Source organism: Antechinus flavipes, chromosome 3 (genome assembly GCF_016432865.1).
Source record: "Antechinus flavipes isolate AdamAnt ecotype Samford, QLD, Australia chromosome 3, AdamAnt_v2, whole genome shotgun sequence".
In the NCBI taxonomy this organism is placed as follows: domain Eukaryota; kingdom Metazoa; phylum Chordata; class Mammalia; order Dasyuromorphia; family Dasyuridae; genus Antechinus; species Antechinus flavipes.
The window spans coordinates 326709899-326724981 of NC_067400.1; the positions used below are offsets into that span (position 1 = coordinate 326709899).

At 34.8% G+C, this 15083-nt stretch overlaps 1 protein-coding gene across 4 annotated transcripts in view; it reads left to right on the forward strand.

The window, feature by feature from the left end:
• EPHB1 (EPH receptor B1) overlaps positions 1–15083 on the forward strand; it is a 718019-nt gene that overhangs the window by 694124 nt on the left and 8812 nt on the right. For all 4 annotated transcript variants that reach the window (XM_051985594.1, XM_051985595.1, XM_051985593.1 and 1 more), the window contains exon 14: positions 14437–14630. In XM_051985594.1, the coding sequence (XP_051841554.1) occupies positions 14437–14630 (194 nt within the window). The remainder of the gene's footprint in view (positions 1–14436; positions 14631–15083) is intronic.

Genomic DNA, 15083 nt, shown 5'->3' on the forward strand with positions numbered 1-15083 from the left:
TGTAGTTATTGGATATATTGTTTTTCTGGTTCTACTTTCACTTTGCATCATTTCATATGTTATCCCATTCTTATTCATTTGATAGTATTGATAGTATTTTTCCAATTATATGTAAAATAATTTTCAATATTCATTTTTGTAAGATTTTGAGTTACAAATTTTCTCTCTCTCCTTTCCTTCCTTTTCCTCTCCCTAAAATAGCAAGCAATCTGATATAGGTTATACATGTACACATTTAAACCATATTTTCATATTAACCACTGTATGAAAGAAAAACAGAACCAAAGAGAAAAGCCACAAGAAAGAAAAAAAAAAGTGAAAACAGTATACTTTGATTTATATTCAGTCTCCATAGATCTTCCCCAAGTCTATTAGAATTTTCTATCTCAAATTTATTGGAATTGTCTTAGATCACTGTATTGCTGAGAAAAGGAAAATATATCATAGTTGATCAACATATAATCTTGCTATTTCTGCATACAGTGTTCTCCTGGTTCTGCTCACTTCATTAAGAATTAGTTCATATAAGCCTTTCCAGGTTTTTCTGAAATCTTTCTGCTCATCATTTCTTATAGACCATAGTATTCCATTATATTCATATACTACAACTTATTCAGCCAAGTGAGGGGCATCCCTTCAATTTCCAATTCCTTGCTGGGTATGATTTTTTAAGTTGAGGATGAGAAACATTTTCCTGTTTCCACTTAAGGAAGGTTTAACATGAAAAGAACTGGCTTAGAAACAGGAAATAGGGCTTCTCTGTGGCTGATAATGCAATTAATTAGTTGTAGGGCTATCAGTAATCTTCTACATTTTGAAACTTTATTTTCTCTCTTAGATTGAACTATCTCCAAGATATCTTCCAAGTCTAACATTTTATAACTCAAGAGAGTCAAGGGCTAAGACTAAGGAGTACTAGGGCTATCCTTTAGTTTCCTACTTCTGCCTGCCTTCAGATGCATTTTCACTGTTACCTATAAATAGAAAGTGGGTGCTTAATTGAGTGAATGAAATGGGATAAAAGTTCTATTTCAAAGTTCTTCTTTAGGAGGACTACAAATAAAACCTCCAACACTGGTTACATTTAATGCCCACATTTCAGGCTATTTACTTAAGGAACTATCCTTCCTCTTATTCTGTAAATGACTCCTGAGTTTGGAGTAGATGTTTTCGCTTCCCTGTGTTTGAAGTTCAAGAATATTTAGCTCAGCAAAATATTTTAAAAGGAAAGGAAAGGAAACATCTCCAGAGACTGTAAATCAAGCTGGTGGTCTGCAGGTTCATTGAGAGTTTTCTTCTTAGGATTTGTAAAGAATGGTTGGATTTCTGTCGCAGCAATATGTATGATGCCAATTTATCTATCCAATAATCCAGGACCCGTTTCTAGTCATTTCTTAGTAGATCCAGACCTAAAGAATTATTGAGGCTTGAAACTAAAGATATGACTGGGTGAGAATATATTTATCCAAATGTAAGTTCAATATTGTACATTCATCACTACATTCCATTGCCAGATATCTGTGACTGTAAGATTGTCTATTGTCTTGGATTAGCCATGCTTTTTCTCTATTCCAGTGGTGTATATAATATATAATTGACTATTGATTTAGAGGCTATTTTTATGGAGTGCAAGTGCTCAATGATGTGGCATTTTGAACCCACATAATCAGCAATGGTAAAAGAGATGACATAGAAATAAACATGTCCACCTTCCATTACTCCAAAAGAAAAAAAAAAGCTTCATTAAACAGCTTGTTTTTATATATAAGATGACAGGATTTAGAGATAGAAGGACCTCTCAAGACCAGCCTCATTCATTTCCAGATGCAAAAACCAGGCTGAGAACCTGAAGATAGTTTTGCCCAAAGTCACACAGCCAGGTTGTCTGATTTCCGATTTTAGTATTCCTCTCTTGACACTGTATTATAGAGACTGTACAATCAATTTCATTAAAAAAGAAAAAAAAAAGGAAAGAAAACCCTTATTATACAGGCAAAATTTAGCATTCAAAGAGATCCTGAGTAAACACATTTCCACACCTTTAGATCACACAGAATTTTTGATGTTGGATTTCCATAATTCACAAATCAGTATCATCTGCAAAGACGTGGCAAAACACAGCTGAATCTCATTCCCTGGCATGTTTCCCCAATAAAAAAAAAAAATGCAGATATTTTATAATGCCTGAGCTTGCCTCCTTGTAGAATGACTGAGATTAAGGGTGAAGGGAGGGAAGAGAGGCGTATCACACTGATTCAGAAATCCCCCTAAATCATAGCATAAGGGATGGAAGGATGGGAGGAGGGGAGGTAGCCATGACTTCAGACACAGCCTTCCTCTTTCGAAACTATTCAAGTGGTAGCTGCAATGGATTTCACAGATGACAATTGGAAGGCTTTCAGAAAGAGAATTGCAAAGGCAAGTCAGAGTGCTGGTAATTGGACTTCAGGAGCCCAGGAAAGCCTTTGAACATGCACAGAGAGTTTGTCAGCCAGAGCGAGAAACTTGGAAGTTCTACTGCTCGGGATTTGATTGACAGAGATAATGAGAGTGCCAGTCTCTGTGGAGAGGAAGTGCGGTTTTATTGAAACATCAGAGCTCAAATTAACCTCCCTATGCCCTGGTTCCTTCCACAGCCCTGCACACCTCCACTTCAGTCTTTGCCTATTCCAGAGTTGAAGGTCTGAGCAAGGACCGCCTGCTATCCAGTTCATTAATGGGGAATAAAGCACCAGCTTGTGTCCGGGCTTTTCCTTTGGAGATGATGGGGGCATGGGGAAAGGACGTGGCTCTTTTTTCTTTCAGAGCTTTAGCCACTTCAGTAGATGAAGGAGAATCCCTCTATAAGGTTTCTATTCATTCCAGGGATTCTGATGTGCTGCTTTGCAGGTCAGAGTTTGTCTCCCTCACATCCAGATAGATGTACCTGGAAGAAAAGCCTGTTAAAACAGTTGAAACAATTAGACCCTCTTCATTGCATGGATAGAAACAAAGACCAAGTCTCCATAGACAGAGGCAACAAAATAAAAAGGGAGGGGAGATATACTTGCGAAACATCATTGAAGGTCTAAGCAGTAGATCTAGATAATTTAGGGAAAATGTCAAATGTTTTATTAACAAGAGCCCTTTAGACTAGTTCTGTTCTGCATTATCTCATTGTTTTCTCTGAGTAAAACACTTGGATCTCATCCTAACCTTGGATATAATAAGAACAGAATCACTAACTAATGGAATTGGAAGGAACCTTAGGGATCACCTCCTCCAAACTCTTCTTCATTTATATGAAATACCTGGGATCCATAAAGGTGAGTTGACTTAACCAGCATAATAAAGCTAGTTAGTGTTACAAAAGGGACTGAGTCTCAGAGTGGTGCTCCTTCCACTGAGAAGGAAGCACAGCTTAGGAGACAAAATGCTGGACTTATAGCCAACAAGGTCTGAGTTGGAATCCTACCTCAGATAATTATTAATTACATATTTCTGGGCAAGTAATTTATTCTCTCTTCACTTCAGTTTCCTCATCTGTAAAATGTGGGGGGATATAGTATCCTCCTCACAGGGATCAAATGAGATAACAAATACAAAGTGCCCTTCAAACCTCAGTATACTATAAAAAAAGTTAGCTATTAACATATCATTATTTATGCCAACTAGACCAACTAGGCCAGGTTGCCTTCATTTCATATTACTTTGCTGGAGTTCAGACCGAAGATGTGTATGTGAGTGTGCACATAATATACACACATGTGTATGTATAATCTGTATACATATATACAAGTATATACATGTATATTATGTGTGTGATACATGTGGGATTTTTTGAAATTTTTTAAGGTCATTGCTTATGATATGCTATATTCCAAGATTTAGTCAGATAAATTGAACACAATTTTTAAAAAATCACCATTCACTGACAGGGATGGATAAAAAGATAAAAAGAGTCTCAAAAACACAGTGAAAGATTTTTCACCGTGGGGAGGTTAGATAAGAAAAACACTATGTAACCAGCTTTTAATACAAACAGAATAGTTTTCAAAATCATTCTTAATGAGCATAGTTAGGAAAATAATTTGTACAGCAACAGTATTGTAAAGACAAACAACTCTGAAAGTCTTAGGAACTCTGATAAACATAATCACCAACTGTGATACTAGGGTACTAATGATGATACATGTTACCCATTTCCTAAGAGAGAAGTGATGAACTTAAGGTGAAAACTAAGAATACGTTAGAAAAAAATAACCATATGGGAATTTGTTTTTCTTGGCTATCAATGTTTCTAAACGGGGGAAAAGTTGTGGTTTTTCTTGCTCTCTCATTGGGGAAGGGATAAAAAAAGCAAAATGCAAGTGAGGGCCATTTCATATTTCTTTTTGGTTTGTTTCCATGGCCAAAGAATCAGTTAGTAGTCAATCTAATGTCAATGAACCTCTCTGTACTTAATCTCTTCTTCTTACAATTTTTGAGAATCTCAAAATCTTTCTACCATGTTTTTAGCCATCCAGATGCTTGGGTCATTTCCACACCAAGATAATGACATCTACGGATTGGTGACTTCATTCCTATAGATATTCTCTCCAATTCATAGTTTTTATCCTGTGCAATTTTTGTCCATATCTTTCTGCAAATGATCAACAAGGAGATCCTCCCAACATATGACTTGTCACGAATACTGATGAAGCATATGGAATAATCATTCAAAGTTCTTCATACTGGATCAACCTGTTTTTTTTTTTCTCATTATATATCTTTCTGATGATATCCTGTATTATGCTTCTTTTGCATAATCCTTCATTGATATGTTCTAGCCTACTATCCTCAACCCATACTGATGCTTTGTGTTTCCTTATGTTATCCTCAGTTTTCCTTCTTCATTGATTGTTAATATCCATATGATATTCTTCCAGAGATCATGCCTTTTCAATTGTGTTGGGGGTAAAAAAGGGAAATCAGAGAAGGGAGTTAATCCATTCAATTTTATTTGAATCGTAAATGAATCAGCTCAATCAGTCGTGCATGGTTTACTATAAAATACTTTTTTGCAAAAGTCTATTTCCTTTACATATATTCATCAAGGATATCCTTGATCTAAGGATAGATAATCTTCCATAAAATATTACGGAGATGGTAAAGTAGACATATGAGTTGGCATTAATGATGTTTTTTAAGATGAATTTTTATGTGTAATAATAGAGTTCATGTCTTTTCCAACCAATTATTTGCCCATTTTAGATATATTGAGATTTGTTCCATAAGCATCTGAAATTGTGATATCTCTAGAACAGGACAAAATAAAACATCAAGCAGGAAAAAAAATCATTCAGCAAAATATTCTTTGGTTTGTCACCATCTGTCTTTAGTGTTGCTATTCCCTTTCTTTTAATACATTTAGAAATGAAAGGGATTTACTCCAAACTCTTCATTTTACAGATAAAGGAAATGGGACCAAGTTAAGTAACTTTTCCAAAGTCTCACAAGTAATAAATGAGTAACAATTTGAATTCAGATCCTTTGATTCCTAAACTAATTAGAATTCCACAGTATCATACTTCCCTTCCTGCTTTGCTAGTAAGCACAATTGATAAAGTAAGGCTCCTGGAATCAAAAAGTCCTGAATTTAAATTCAATCTCAGACATTTACATCTGGACAAGTCACTTAATTGTTTTCTGCCATAGTTTTCTCATCTGTAGAATGAGAATAATTGTAGTTATCTATTTCACAAGTTTTTTGTGAGAACCAAATGAAATAAAATTTATAGTGTTTAGAATAGATTATGGCACTCAGTAGGCAATTAACAAATAATTATTTTCTATTATTCTGCATTTGGTTCATTATCTATAATATTTCTCCAATATTTTATAGATAAAAGACTTTTTATTCCTTCCTTCTTTCCCTCTTTTCACCTTCTTTTCCTCCCTTTTCCCCCTTTCTTCCCTCTTTCCCTTCTTCACTTCCTATCTTCCTTCCTTCTCTCCATCCCTTCTCTCATCCCTTCCTTTTTCTTTCTCCCTATTTCCTCCCTTCTTTCTCTTTTCCCCTTTCTTTCTTCCTTTCTCTTCCCTCCTTCCCTTCCCTTTTCCTTCCTTCCTTCCTTCCTTCTATTTTTCTTTATTTTCTCATTCCCTCTTTTTCTCTTCTGCCTCCCTCCCTCCCTTCCTTCCTTTCCTTTTCTCTTTTCTCTCCTCCCTCCCTCCCTCCTTTCCTTCCTTCTTTCCTTCCTTCCTTTTTCTTTCTTCCTTCCTTCCTTTCTTTCTTCCTTTCTCTCTTTCTCTCTTCCTTCCTTCCTTCTTTCCTTCCTTCATCCTTCCTTCATTCCTTCCTTCCTTCCTTCCTTCTTTCTTTTTTCTTTCAGCTGTGTTTGTACAATGTCAATAAATGCTAGGGAATTATGCTAGTCACAGTTGGAAGTTTTACACTCATCAGTATGAAAGTAGATAAGAGGATCATAAAAGTCTGATTGTATGAGAAGCCTCATATATGTCTCAGTCTGATCAATTCTTTTAGAGAACATCTAGCAGAAATTTCCTTTTTCACTGGACAAACATTGCATTTGCTTCCTCCCTTATTATGCTTTTCATTTCTTACCTTATTCTCTGGTTTACCTATGTACCTGTCTTATTTTGTATTATTTCCTCTACTAAACCATAAAAACTAAAGCATTCATTTAGGGCAGGGACAAGGTTTTATTTACTGTGGTATCTTCCATAACACTTAATATAAACTATTGCATTTAAAGTCATCAATAAGTAACGATTCAATTGAATATAATAAATAATTCCACATCCCTTAGACTGTAGTAACATATTCATCTGGGAACCTTCTAAAGATTTATGGCAGTACATAGCTCTGTGTCCAAGAAGTATAAGGTTCGAAGACAGCCTGAAATAGACACAATGATATTTGTCTTTAAAAAAAAAAAAAAAAGCTATTGGGAGAAGATTCTGGGAAGATGGTGGAATAGGTCAGAAAATTATAAGCTCTCCAGATTTTCCCTGACAAACAAAACAAAATAGCACCTCAGGGCAAACAACTAACCTGAAAATCAGATCAAAAAGAGAAAACTATAAGAATAATCACACTACCTGAAAGCTATGATCAAAAAAAAAATTCTTGATATAATAATACAAGAAATAATTAAAGAAAATTGTCCTGAAATGTTAGGGAAAAAGGAGAAAGTAGAAATAGAAAAAAAAAATCAATGATCATATCTAAAAGAGATCTTACAAAGAGAACAAACAGGAGGATCATAGCCAAATTCCAGGAACCCAGATCAAGCAGAAAATATTACAAACAATAAGGAAAAAAAACAATTCAAATGTGGCAGAGCCACAATTAGAATCACATATGACATAGCAATAACTACATTAAAAGAATGTAGTTCTTGGAACATTATATATCAAATAGCAAAAGAAATGGGGCTGTGGCCAAAATATATCCCCCAAAAGTTAAACATAATCCAGAATAGGAAAAAATAACATTCAATGAATTGCCAGATTTTCAGGATTTTGTTATGAAAAGATCTGAACTTAATACAAAATTTGATATATAAGATCCAAGAGAAATATAAAATAAACATTGAAAACTAATTACAAGGGGCTCAGTAAAAACAAACTTTAATTTTTATACTTGGAAATGTAAACTGTAAGTCTGAGATTATCATTAATAATTGGATAGTTAGAATGAAGGATTGATGTAGAGCTGAGTAGGAAGTGATTCTAAAAAACAAAATTGTGTAGGAAAAGGTAAAAAGGGCAATTAAGTTATACAAATGAGGTGCAAGAAAAAGAACATAGAAGAATTAGATAGGGGAGGAGGATTGATAGTTCTTGAACCCTACGCTTATCATATGTAAATTAAAGAGAAAACAAAGCATATATTTCTAGAAGTGTATAAACTAAATTCAGAAAGAAGTAAGACCAGAAAGAGTTAGGGAGGGGGAAAAGGATAAGTGTTGGAATCCTTACTAACTGCTAACTAATTAGAGTTGATCTAATCTTACAAGAAGATGTTTTGGCCAGAACCTGAAACAAGGTACTAAGTAGAACTAATCAAGACAAGGCTTGTGTTCACACCTTTACTCACTGGAGTCCACAAATATGCTAGCTTCACAAAGTACACTTTCTAACTTCAAGGGAGTCCACACCTCCTTTAAAGCTCATTGGGCCAGAGAGCACTATGGGAGAAAACCCATAATCCCATTCTCTCAGAAGAGGCAGATAAAAGGCCAGCAATGAGGGATCTATGGCAGAATACATTTTTTCTTCTTGGCTGGCTGATCGCGCTGGACTCGAGAGGAACGAGAGGAACGATTCTGGTGCAGAGAACACTTTGACGGATTTCAGTGGAGCTACGCCAGAAGCCCTCTCTCCGCGGCAAGTTGGTGGCTGGGCTCCCCAGAAGGAGATAAGAGAGACCTTCCATCTCTGTGTTGGTTGGAGGCAGAAGAAAGCAGAGGCAGAGGCTGAAGGACAGAACCTTTGGATTTGGAGACATCCGAAGGGCTCTAAGCCTCTAAATCGGCTGTGCTTTGAGAAGAACGAGAACTCCAACATTTGAACACATAACATCTTCTTTTTCTATAAAATAAGAGAATTGAACTTGATGACCTCTAATATGCTTTCCAGGTCTATTGATACTTTGTGTGATTCTTATTTAAGCCATGCCACAGGTTTTTTACTAAAGGTATTGGGGCTCATCTTGTTTAGCACTGAACTCATCTTGCTTATTTAAAGTAGCTATCCAAATATTGATATGCTGTATAGTTTATCCATCCAATTACATACCACATAGTTGGATTTACAAGCTGTCTTTATAGTTAGTTGAATCACTTTTGAGTGATGATATAATGCTGTGTAGTGTTTGATATCATGGTTTGTTGCATTTGGTAAAATATTATCTTCAGACATATATGGGGAATGCTTCTCTAATGTGGATTCTTTCAAATCTTCTCTATCACATAAGCAAACACTTTAGGCAAGAATACTTCATATTTTATATTTTGTTTGATGTAATTGATTAGAGATGTCATCAAATAAGATTATTTCTGCTTTTATACCATTCAAGCATGAATAAGTGATAACTTTGTTGAGGGGTAGGAAGTGTTTCTTGAAATGATATAATGATCTAACTAAATGCTTTTTTATAGTCAACAAATAGCTCAAAGGGATCACTTATTTTTTTTACAATGTAAAGGTAAATCACATTGATGGTAAAGATGTGGGGGAAAATGGCCTTCTAAAAAATCTGTCATTTTCTTATGCCTTTATCAAGAATATATCTTACATGGGCACCTAGATGGTGCTGTGGAGAAAGCGCTAAATTTGGAATTAGGAAGACTTGAGTTCAAATCGATCCTGAGACAATTAACACTTCCTAGCTGAGTGTCCCTGAGCAAAGTTACTTACCCCAAATCCCCTCACGAAAAAAAAAAAATTGCAATCAATACATTTATAGATAATTCTAAAAAAAATTCATACAGATAGGAAAGTGCGCATATGTATCAGGGTCAATTGATTTTCTTTTCTTCACTATTACAGAGGGCAGCAATAAAGTCTTACTGTTTTATTTCATGCTTTCATATGATCTCCTTCTTGAGATATAGCAAGAATCAATCCCTCAAACTTCTGTGTGATCTACTATGGACATGCTATTGCATACTTGCTGTTATTCAGCTTTTACTTTTGATTTGGTACCATTTATGCTGCCTTGATGGGTAGGTCTACTAGTGTGTAGACCTATTCTGTGATGTCAGAATCAAAACATGGCAGTTCTAACCTCCTTGATGATGAAACTAGTTTGCTCCATGAAATGTTTGTTTATCTTTTCTATCTTGCATCTATTTGTAATCCTTTTCTTCCTTTCATTGTAAAAATATCTTCTTCAGGATGACTTCTTTGTCATTTCCAACAAAGCTTTCTGTAAATTTGCCTTTTCATTGTTTCTCTTTTCTATAGATTATACTACATAACAATCTTCCACCACTCCTTCATAAAATTATAAAAAATTATTTTACTTTCTGAACTGGTATTGCCCTTGGTTCTTGTTTATTTCTGCTTAACAAGATTAGTTCTACTTAGTACCTTGTTTCAGGTTCTGGCCAAAACATCTTCCTGTAAGATTAGATCAACTCTAATTAGTTAGCAGTTAGTAAGGATTCCAACAGATAAGGGAGGGATTTTTAGAGGGAACCTTATTTATATCATAACTGAGTTAAAGAAAGAACAACATATACATTTAAAGGGGTATAAAAGTCTTTTAAATTAACAAAGAAATAATAGGGTAAGGGAATTCAGTAAGAAAGTGTGTAGATTAACAAGAATGGAATAAAGAGGGAACAACATATATATTTGGGAAGCTATAAAACCTTCTGATATCAGATAGAAACAAGAGGGCCAGAGAAAAAAGTGAGGAGAGAGGATAAGGCAAAGATCTTTGCAGGGCATAGGTTAAGTAAAAAGAAGTCAAGGTAGCAGCAAAAGTATAGCAGAGGAATCAGGAGAGATAGTAACTAAGAGATACATATAAACATAAAAAGATCTGGAGTAGAATTTATTATGTGAAAAAAAAAAAAGGCAGGTATGGTGATCTCAGACAAAATTAAAGCCAAAATAGATTTAACCAAAAGGGAAAAATAAGGAAACTACATTATATATTAAACATGTTGATCAATATTGTTTAGACTATTTAAAGTAGGTACACAATATAAAGTTGGAATATTACTGTAGTATAGAAAATGATGAGTTTGGTAGAGTTTGCAAAATATGGAAAGACTTGGACTTATGAAGGAAGATTTATCCACCTTCAAAGAAAGTATTAACAAGCATGGTCTTACATAGATGCATATAAATGTATGTGTGTATACATGTGTATGATTATAGATATCTGTGTGAATGCATGCATATGTAAATATATGTTTTGCACATGTGTGCATATGTATACATTTTGCATGTGTATGTGGGGGTGATATATACGTCTGTGCTTAATTGTAGCCTTATATTAGGAGAGGAAAGGAGAAAAGAATAAGGGTAAAAATGCATAGTGAAGAACCAAAAAAAAAAAAAAAAACTACAAGGAAGCAAACAAAAGATGGACATCTTTGAACACAATGTATAGTATTCATTATATAGACTTTCTTGAAATGGAAATTTATTGGTTTATATTTTGAATCCTTTCATGTTCTGCTGTTCACATTGCAATTTTTTTCCTATTTTTATTAAAGTTTAAAATTAATTAGTTAATTATTTTTAAAAAGAAAGAAGCTATTTTAGGATTGCTGATGACCTTAAAAGCCTGATTTAATGCTAATCTTTAGAACTAGTGTTTATATTGATATTAGGATTAGTTCCTTGCAGTAGAGGGATATCTTTCCTAAACCCTCAAAACTTCTTGATATGAAGGAATGAGTCATCTTAACTGAAAACTTTCTAAGCATCCATGGCAACTTATGAAAGCTAAAAGAAAAGTTCCAAAAGAATTAGGATAGTGTTTTAAAGATGGAATGCTTCATTAGCATAGATATTACAGATTCATTAAAAAATCTTATATATTTTCCAGTCAAACTTCTTTACTTTTACTGATGGAGAAATTGTGATCCCAAGCAAATGAGAGGTATAAATCCACAAGGCCAGTGATAGGATAGTAAGAAATAGAATGTTGGCTCCTTGAAGGCAGAAATGTTTTGATTTTGTGTTTTGATTCCCAACCTGGCAGAGTGCCTGAACCATGATAATAAATCATAAATAAATAAATGCTTATTGATGGAGTGAACCCAAACCCTTGTCTTCCAATTCTCATTCAGGTGTTCCTTGCTGACACCTTAGTTGTAGCCATTGAAGGCCTAATAAATAAAGTATTTTGCAGAGTTAATTAACAAACATGCCTTTCCTAAGTTAAAGAACATTAAACCACTAGCAGAGTTATTTCAGATAATAACAACTAATGACTTAATTGAAATGGTGAAAGTAGTGATAATGTCACCAAAAGAATGTGGGCTTCTCCCAAGGCTTCCTTATTCCCTGAATCTCTGAAAGAAGCTGAGCAACTCACTGTATCAGCCAGGTAAGAAGCTACCAACTAGGAAAGCATCTGGGCAGCAAAGTGCACAATGAATAGAGCACCTGGCCGGGAGTCAGGAAGACTTTTTTATGTGAATTCAAATATGGCTTCAGACACTCACTAGCTATATAACTCTGTCAAGTCACTTCACCCTATTTGCCTCAGTTTCTTTATCTATAAAATAAGCTGCAGAAGGAAATGGAAAATTACTCTAGTATCTTTGACAATAAAATCCTAAATAGGGTCATGTAGAGTTGATATGACTGCAATGGCTAAATAACAAATGAGAGCATATTGCTTTGCCATTTCAGGGAGTAAGGTAAATATAGGGGTATTGTAAGGCTCAAATAAGATAACACATGTAAACTTTGCAAATCTGAAAACACTATATGAATAACAGTTATTATGATGATGATTATTCCCTAGTCGTTGAATCTCCATTCTCGATGATGACTATTCCCTGAGTTTTTGATTGCAGTCTTGCTGAGTTTAAGCAATGCTATAATGCAAGGGTATGCTGGGAAATGTTTAACAACCAGTTAAGGGGGTGAAAGGGAGGGGAGAAATGTATGTACATGTGTTTTTCAGTTTAATTTGTATTATAGATATTTTCTTTAGTGTAGACAGTCACTATTGCCCTTGTAGCAATTGCTGATTTCTGAGGTGTAAATGACACAGAAAATTTAATAATTGTTCTCTTAATCCTAAAGCTGGTTAGAGCTGGCTCCAGCATACTCCTGGGTGAATGGCTCCTCATTTTTGAAGACCAAAGACCCAAATTAGAGAAGTTTAAGTTCTTTAAGTCAAAAAACAGACAAAGAAAAATAGAACATCAACTTCAAGAAAGAGAATCTGAATCTAAGCAATTTATGTCAATCTGTCAATCAGAAGAAGTCATACCCCATTAAAAAGCAGACATGTGTGGCTGAGAAAAAAAATTTAGTTGAATTAGATCGATTGTCTTAATGAACCAGAAATCAACTGGACTGTGTGACAAGTTCATTCTATTTGGTTGCCTGTCCAATGCTATTTGAAAAAGAAGCAGGAATTGATGGGTCAGTTTGGTGTATTCATTAAGATGCTATACTGCTTATCTAAATAGACTGAATTTTTTAGTTTTTGTTTTTATGTTTGTTATCTGCAGACAAAACTTCTGAGTTTTCTCCAAAACACAGATTGCCATGAAAACTGCACAAACACAACAGAAATGATGGGAATCCTACTGACTAATTTTCATTATGCCTAGTTTATATTCCACCCCTGGGAAGCTAGGAGGAGCAGTGGATAGCATGTATTGTCTGGAGTTAGGAAGACTTATCTTCTTAAAGTTCCAAGATAGCCTCAGACACTTACTAGCTATGTGACTCTGCATAACTGTTTCAGTTTCCTTATTTATAAAATGATTTGGAAAAGGAAATAATAAACCATTCTAGTATCTTTGCCAAGAAAACTCTACAAGTAGTCCTGAAGAGTCAGATACCACTAAACAAGAACAACAAAATAAGCTACTTCCTTCACTTACTAGATAGGTAACAGATCAGCCAAAGGTCTCTGAGCTACAGTCCACTCATCTATGCATAAAATATTTGTATCACTCATCTCAAAGGAATTCTGGAAAAATCAAATGAAAGCATTACACAAATGTGAATTGCTATATTTAAATATTTTATCTTCATCTTCATATGCAATAATGAAAGAATGAGGCTATTATTATACTGAGAAGAAATGCTTTTAATAAAAGTATATTAATCCAGTGGATTATGGGATGCTTACATAACATTCCTTCCTTTTTTAACTACTAAGGGAGTCTATAACCATAGTTTATAACTAGAAGAGAGCACATAAGGTTCTTGAGGGCAGTGACTTTTGTTCTTTGTCTTTGAATCTTTGATATTTGGTACTATTCTATTTTGAGGCAGCTAGGCAGAGCAGTAGGTGAGAGTCCTTGACTTGGAGTTAAGGAAATCTGAGTTAAATATCTCACTTTAGATACTAATTGTGTGAATCTGGGTAAGTATATCTCTTAAATTTTCTCACTCTGAGATTCTTCATCTGTAAAATGGGATTAACAATAGCAGCTACCTTTCAGGGCTGTTTTAAGAATAAAATGAGATGTTTATTAATCATTTTGCAATCCTTAAAGTACAAAAAATGATATATGTTATATTGTTGTACTGTTATGTTATATTGTTATGTTATTTGATATTAATGATTATTAAACATCTATCACATCGAGCATATAGTAAACCCTTAACAAATGTTTCTTGAGCTGAAGAATTTGATGCTCTCTTAAACGCTGGCAAACCCTACTCATATGTGAGGATGAATTTTATGTAATGTTGGCCATCACTCTAAAATCTTCTCCATTGTCTCCTATTTAGGTCATCAATGCCATTGAGCAAGATTACCGACTCCCCCCACCCATGGACTGCCCAGCTGCTCTGCACCAGCTCATGTTAGATTGTTGGCAGAAGGACCGCAATACCCGACCACGCTTTACAGAGATTGTCAATACCTTGGATAAAATGATCCGGAATCCAGCAAGTCTCAAAACTGTGGCAACCATCACCGCTGTGTAAGTTTCAGGGCATCACTGAGGGGGGAAAGTCCTGGGCAGGGTTAATTTAAAAAGCTATAGCAAACACAAGAAAAGGCAGCAAAAACAGGCAGCATGTTAGAGTGGCTACAAAGCCATCCTTGAGTTAAAAAAATATAGTTTCAAATTCCAACTCTCTCATAAACTAACTGAGTGTGCGACTCCAGGGAAGTCACTTAAATTTTCAGTGCCTCAGTTTCCCTAGTTTGATGATTGACCCAAATGGATGACTAATTTCATTAGCAAATACAGCAAATGGAAGAGCATTTATTTTATCACTCAACTTTTTGGGGAGACAGCATGGTTTAGTAAGAAACTGGTCTTAAAGTCAAAAAGCCTGACTTAGAATACTGGTTCCATCAATTATTTGCTGTGTAACTGTGAGTGAATAATTTCATTTCTCTAAACATAAGTTTCCCTATTTATAAAATG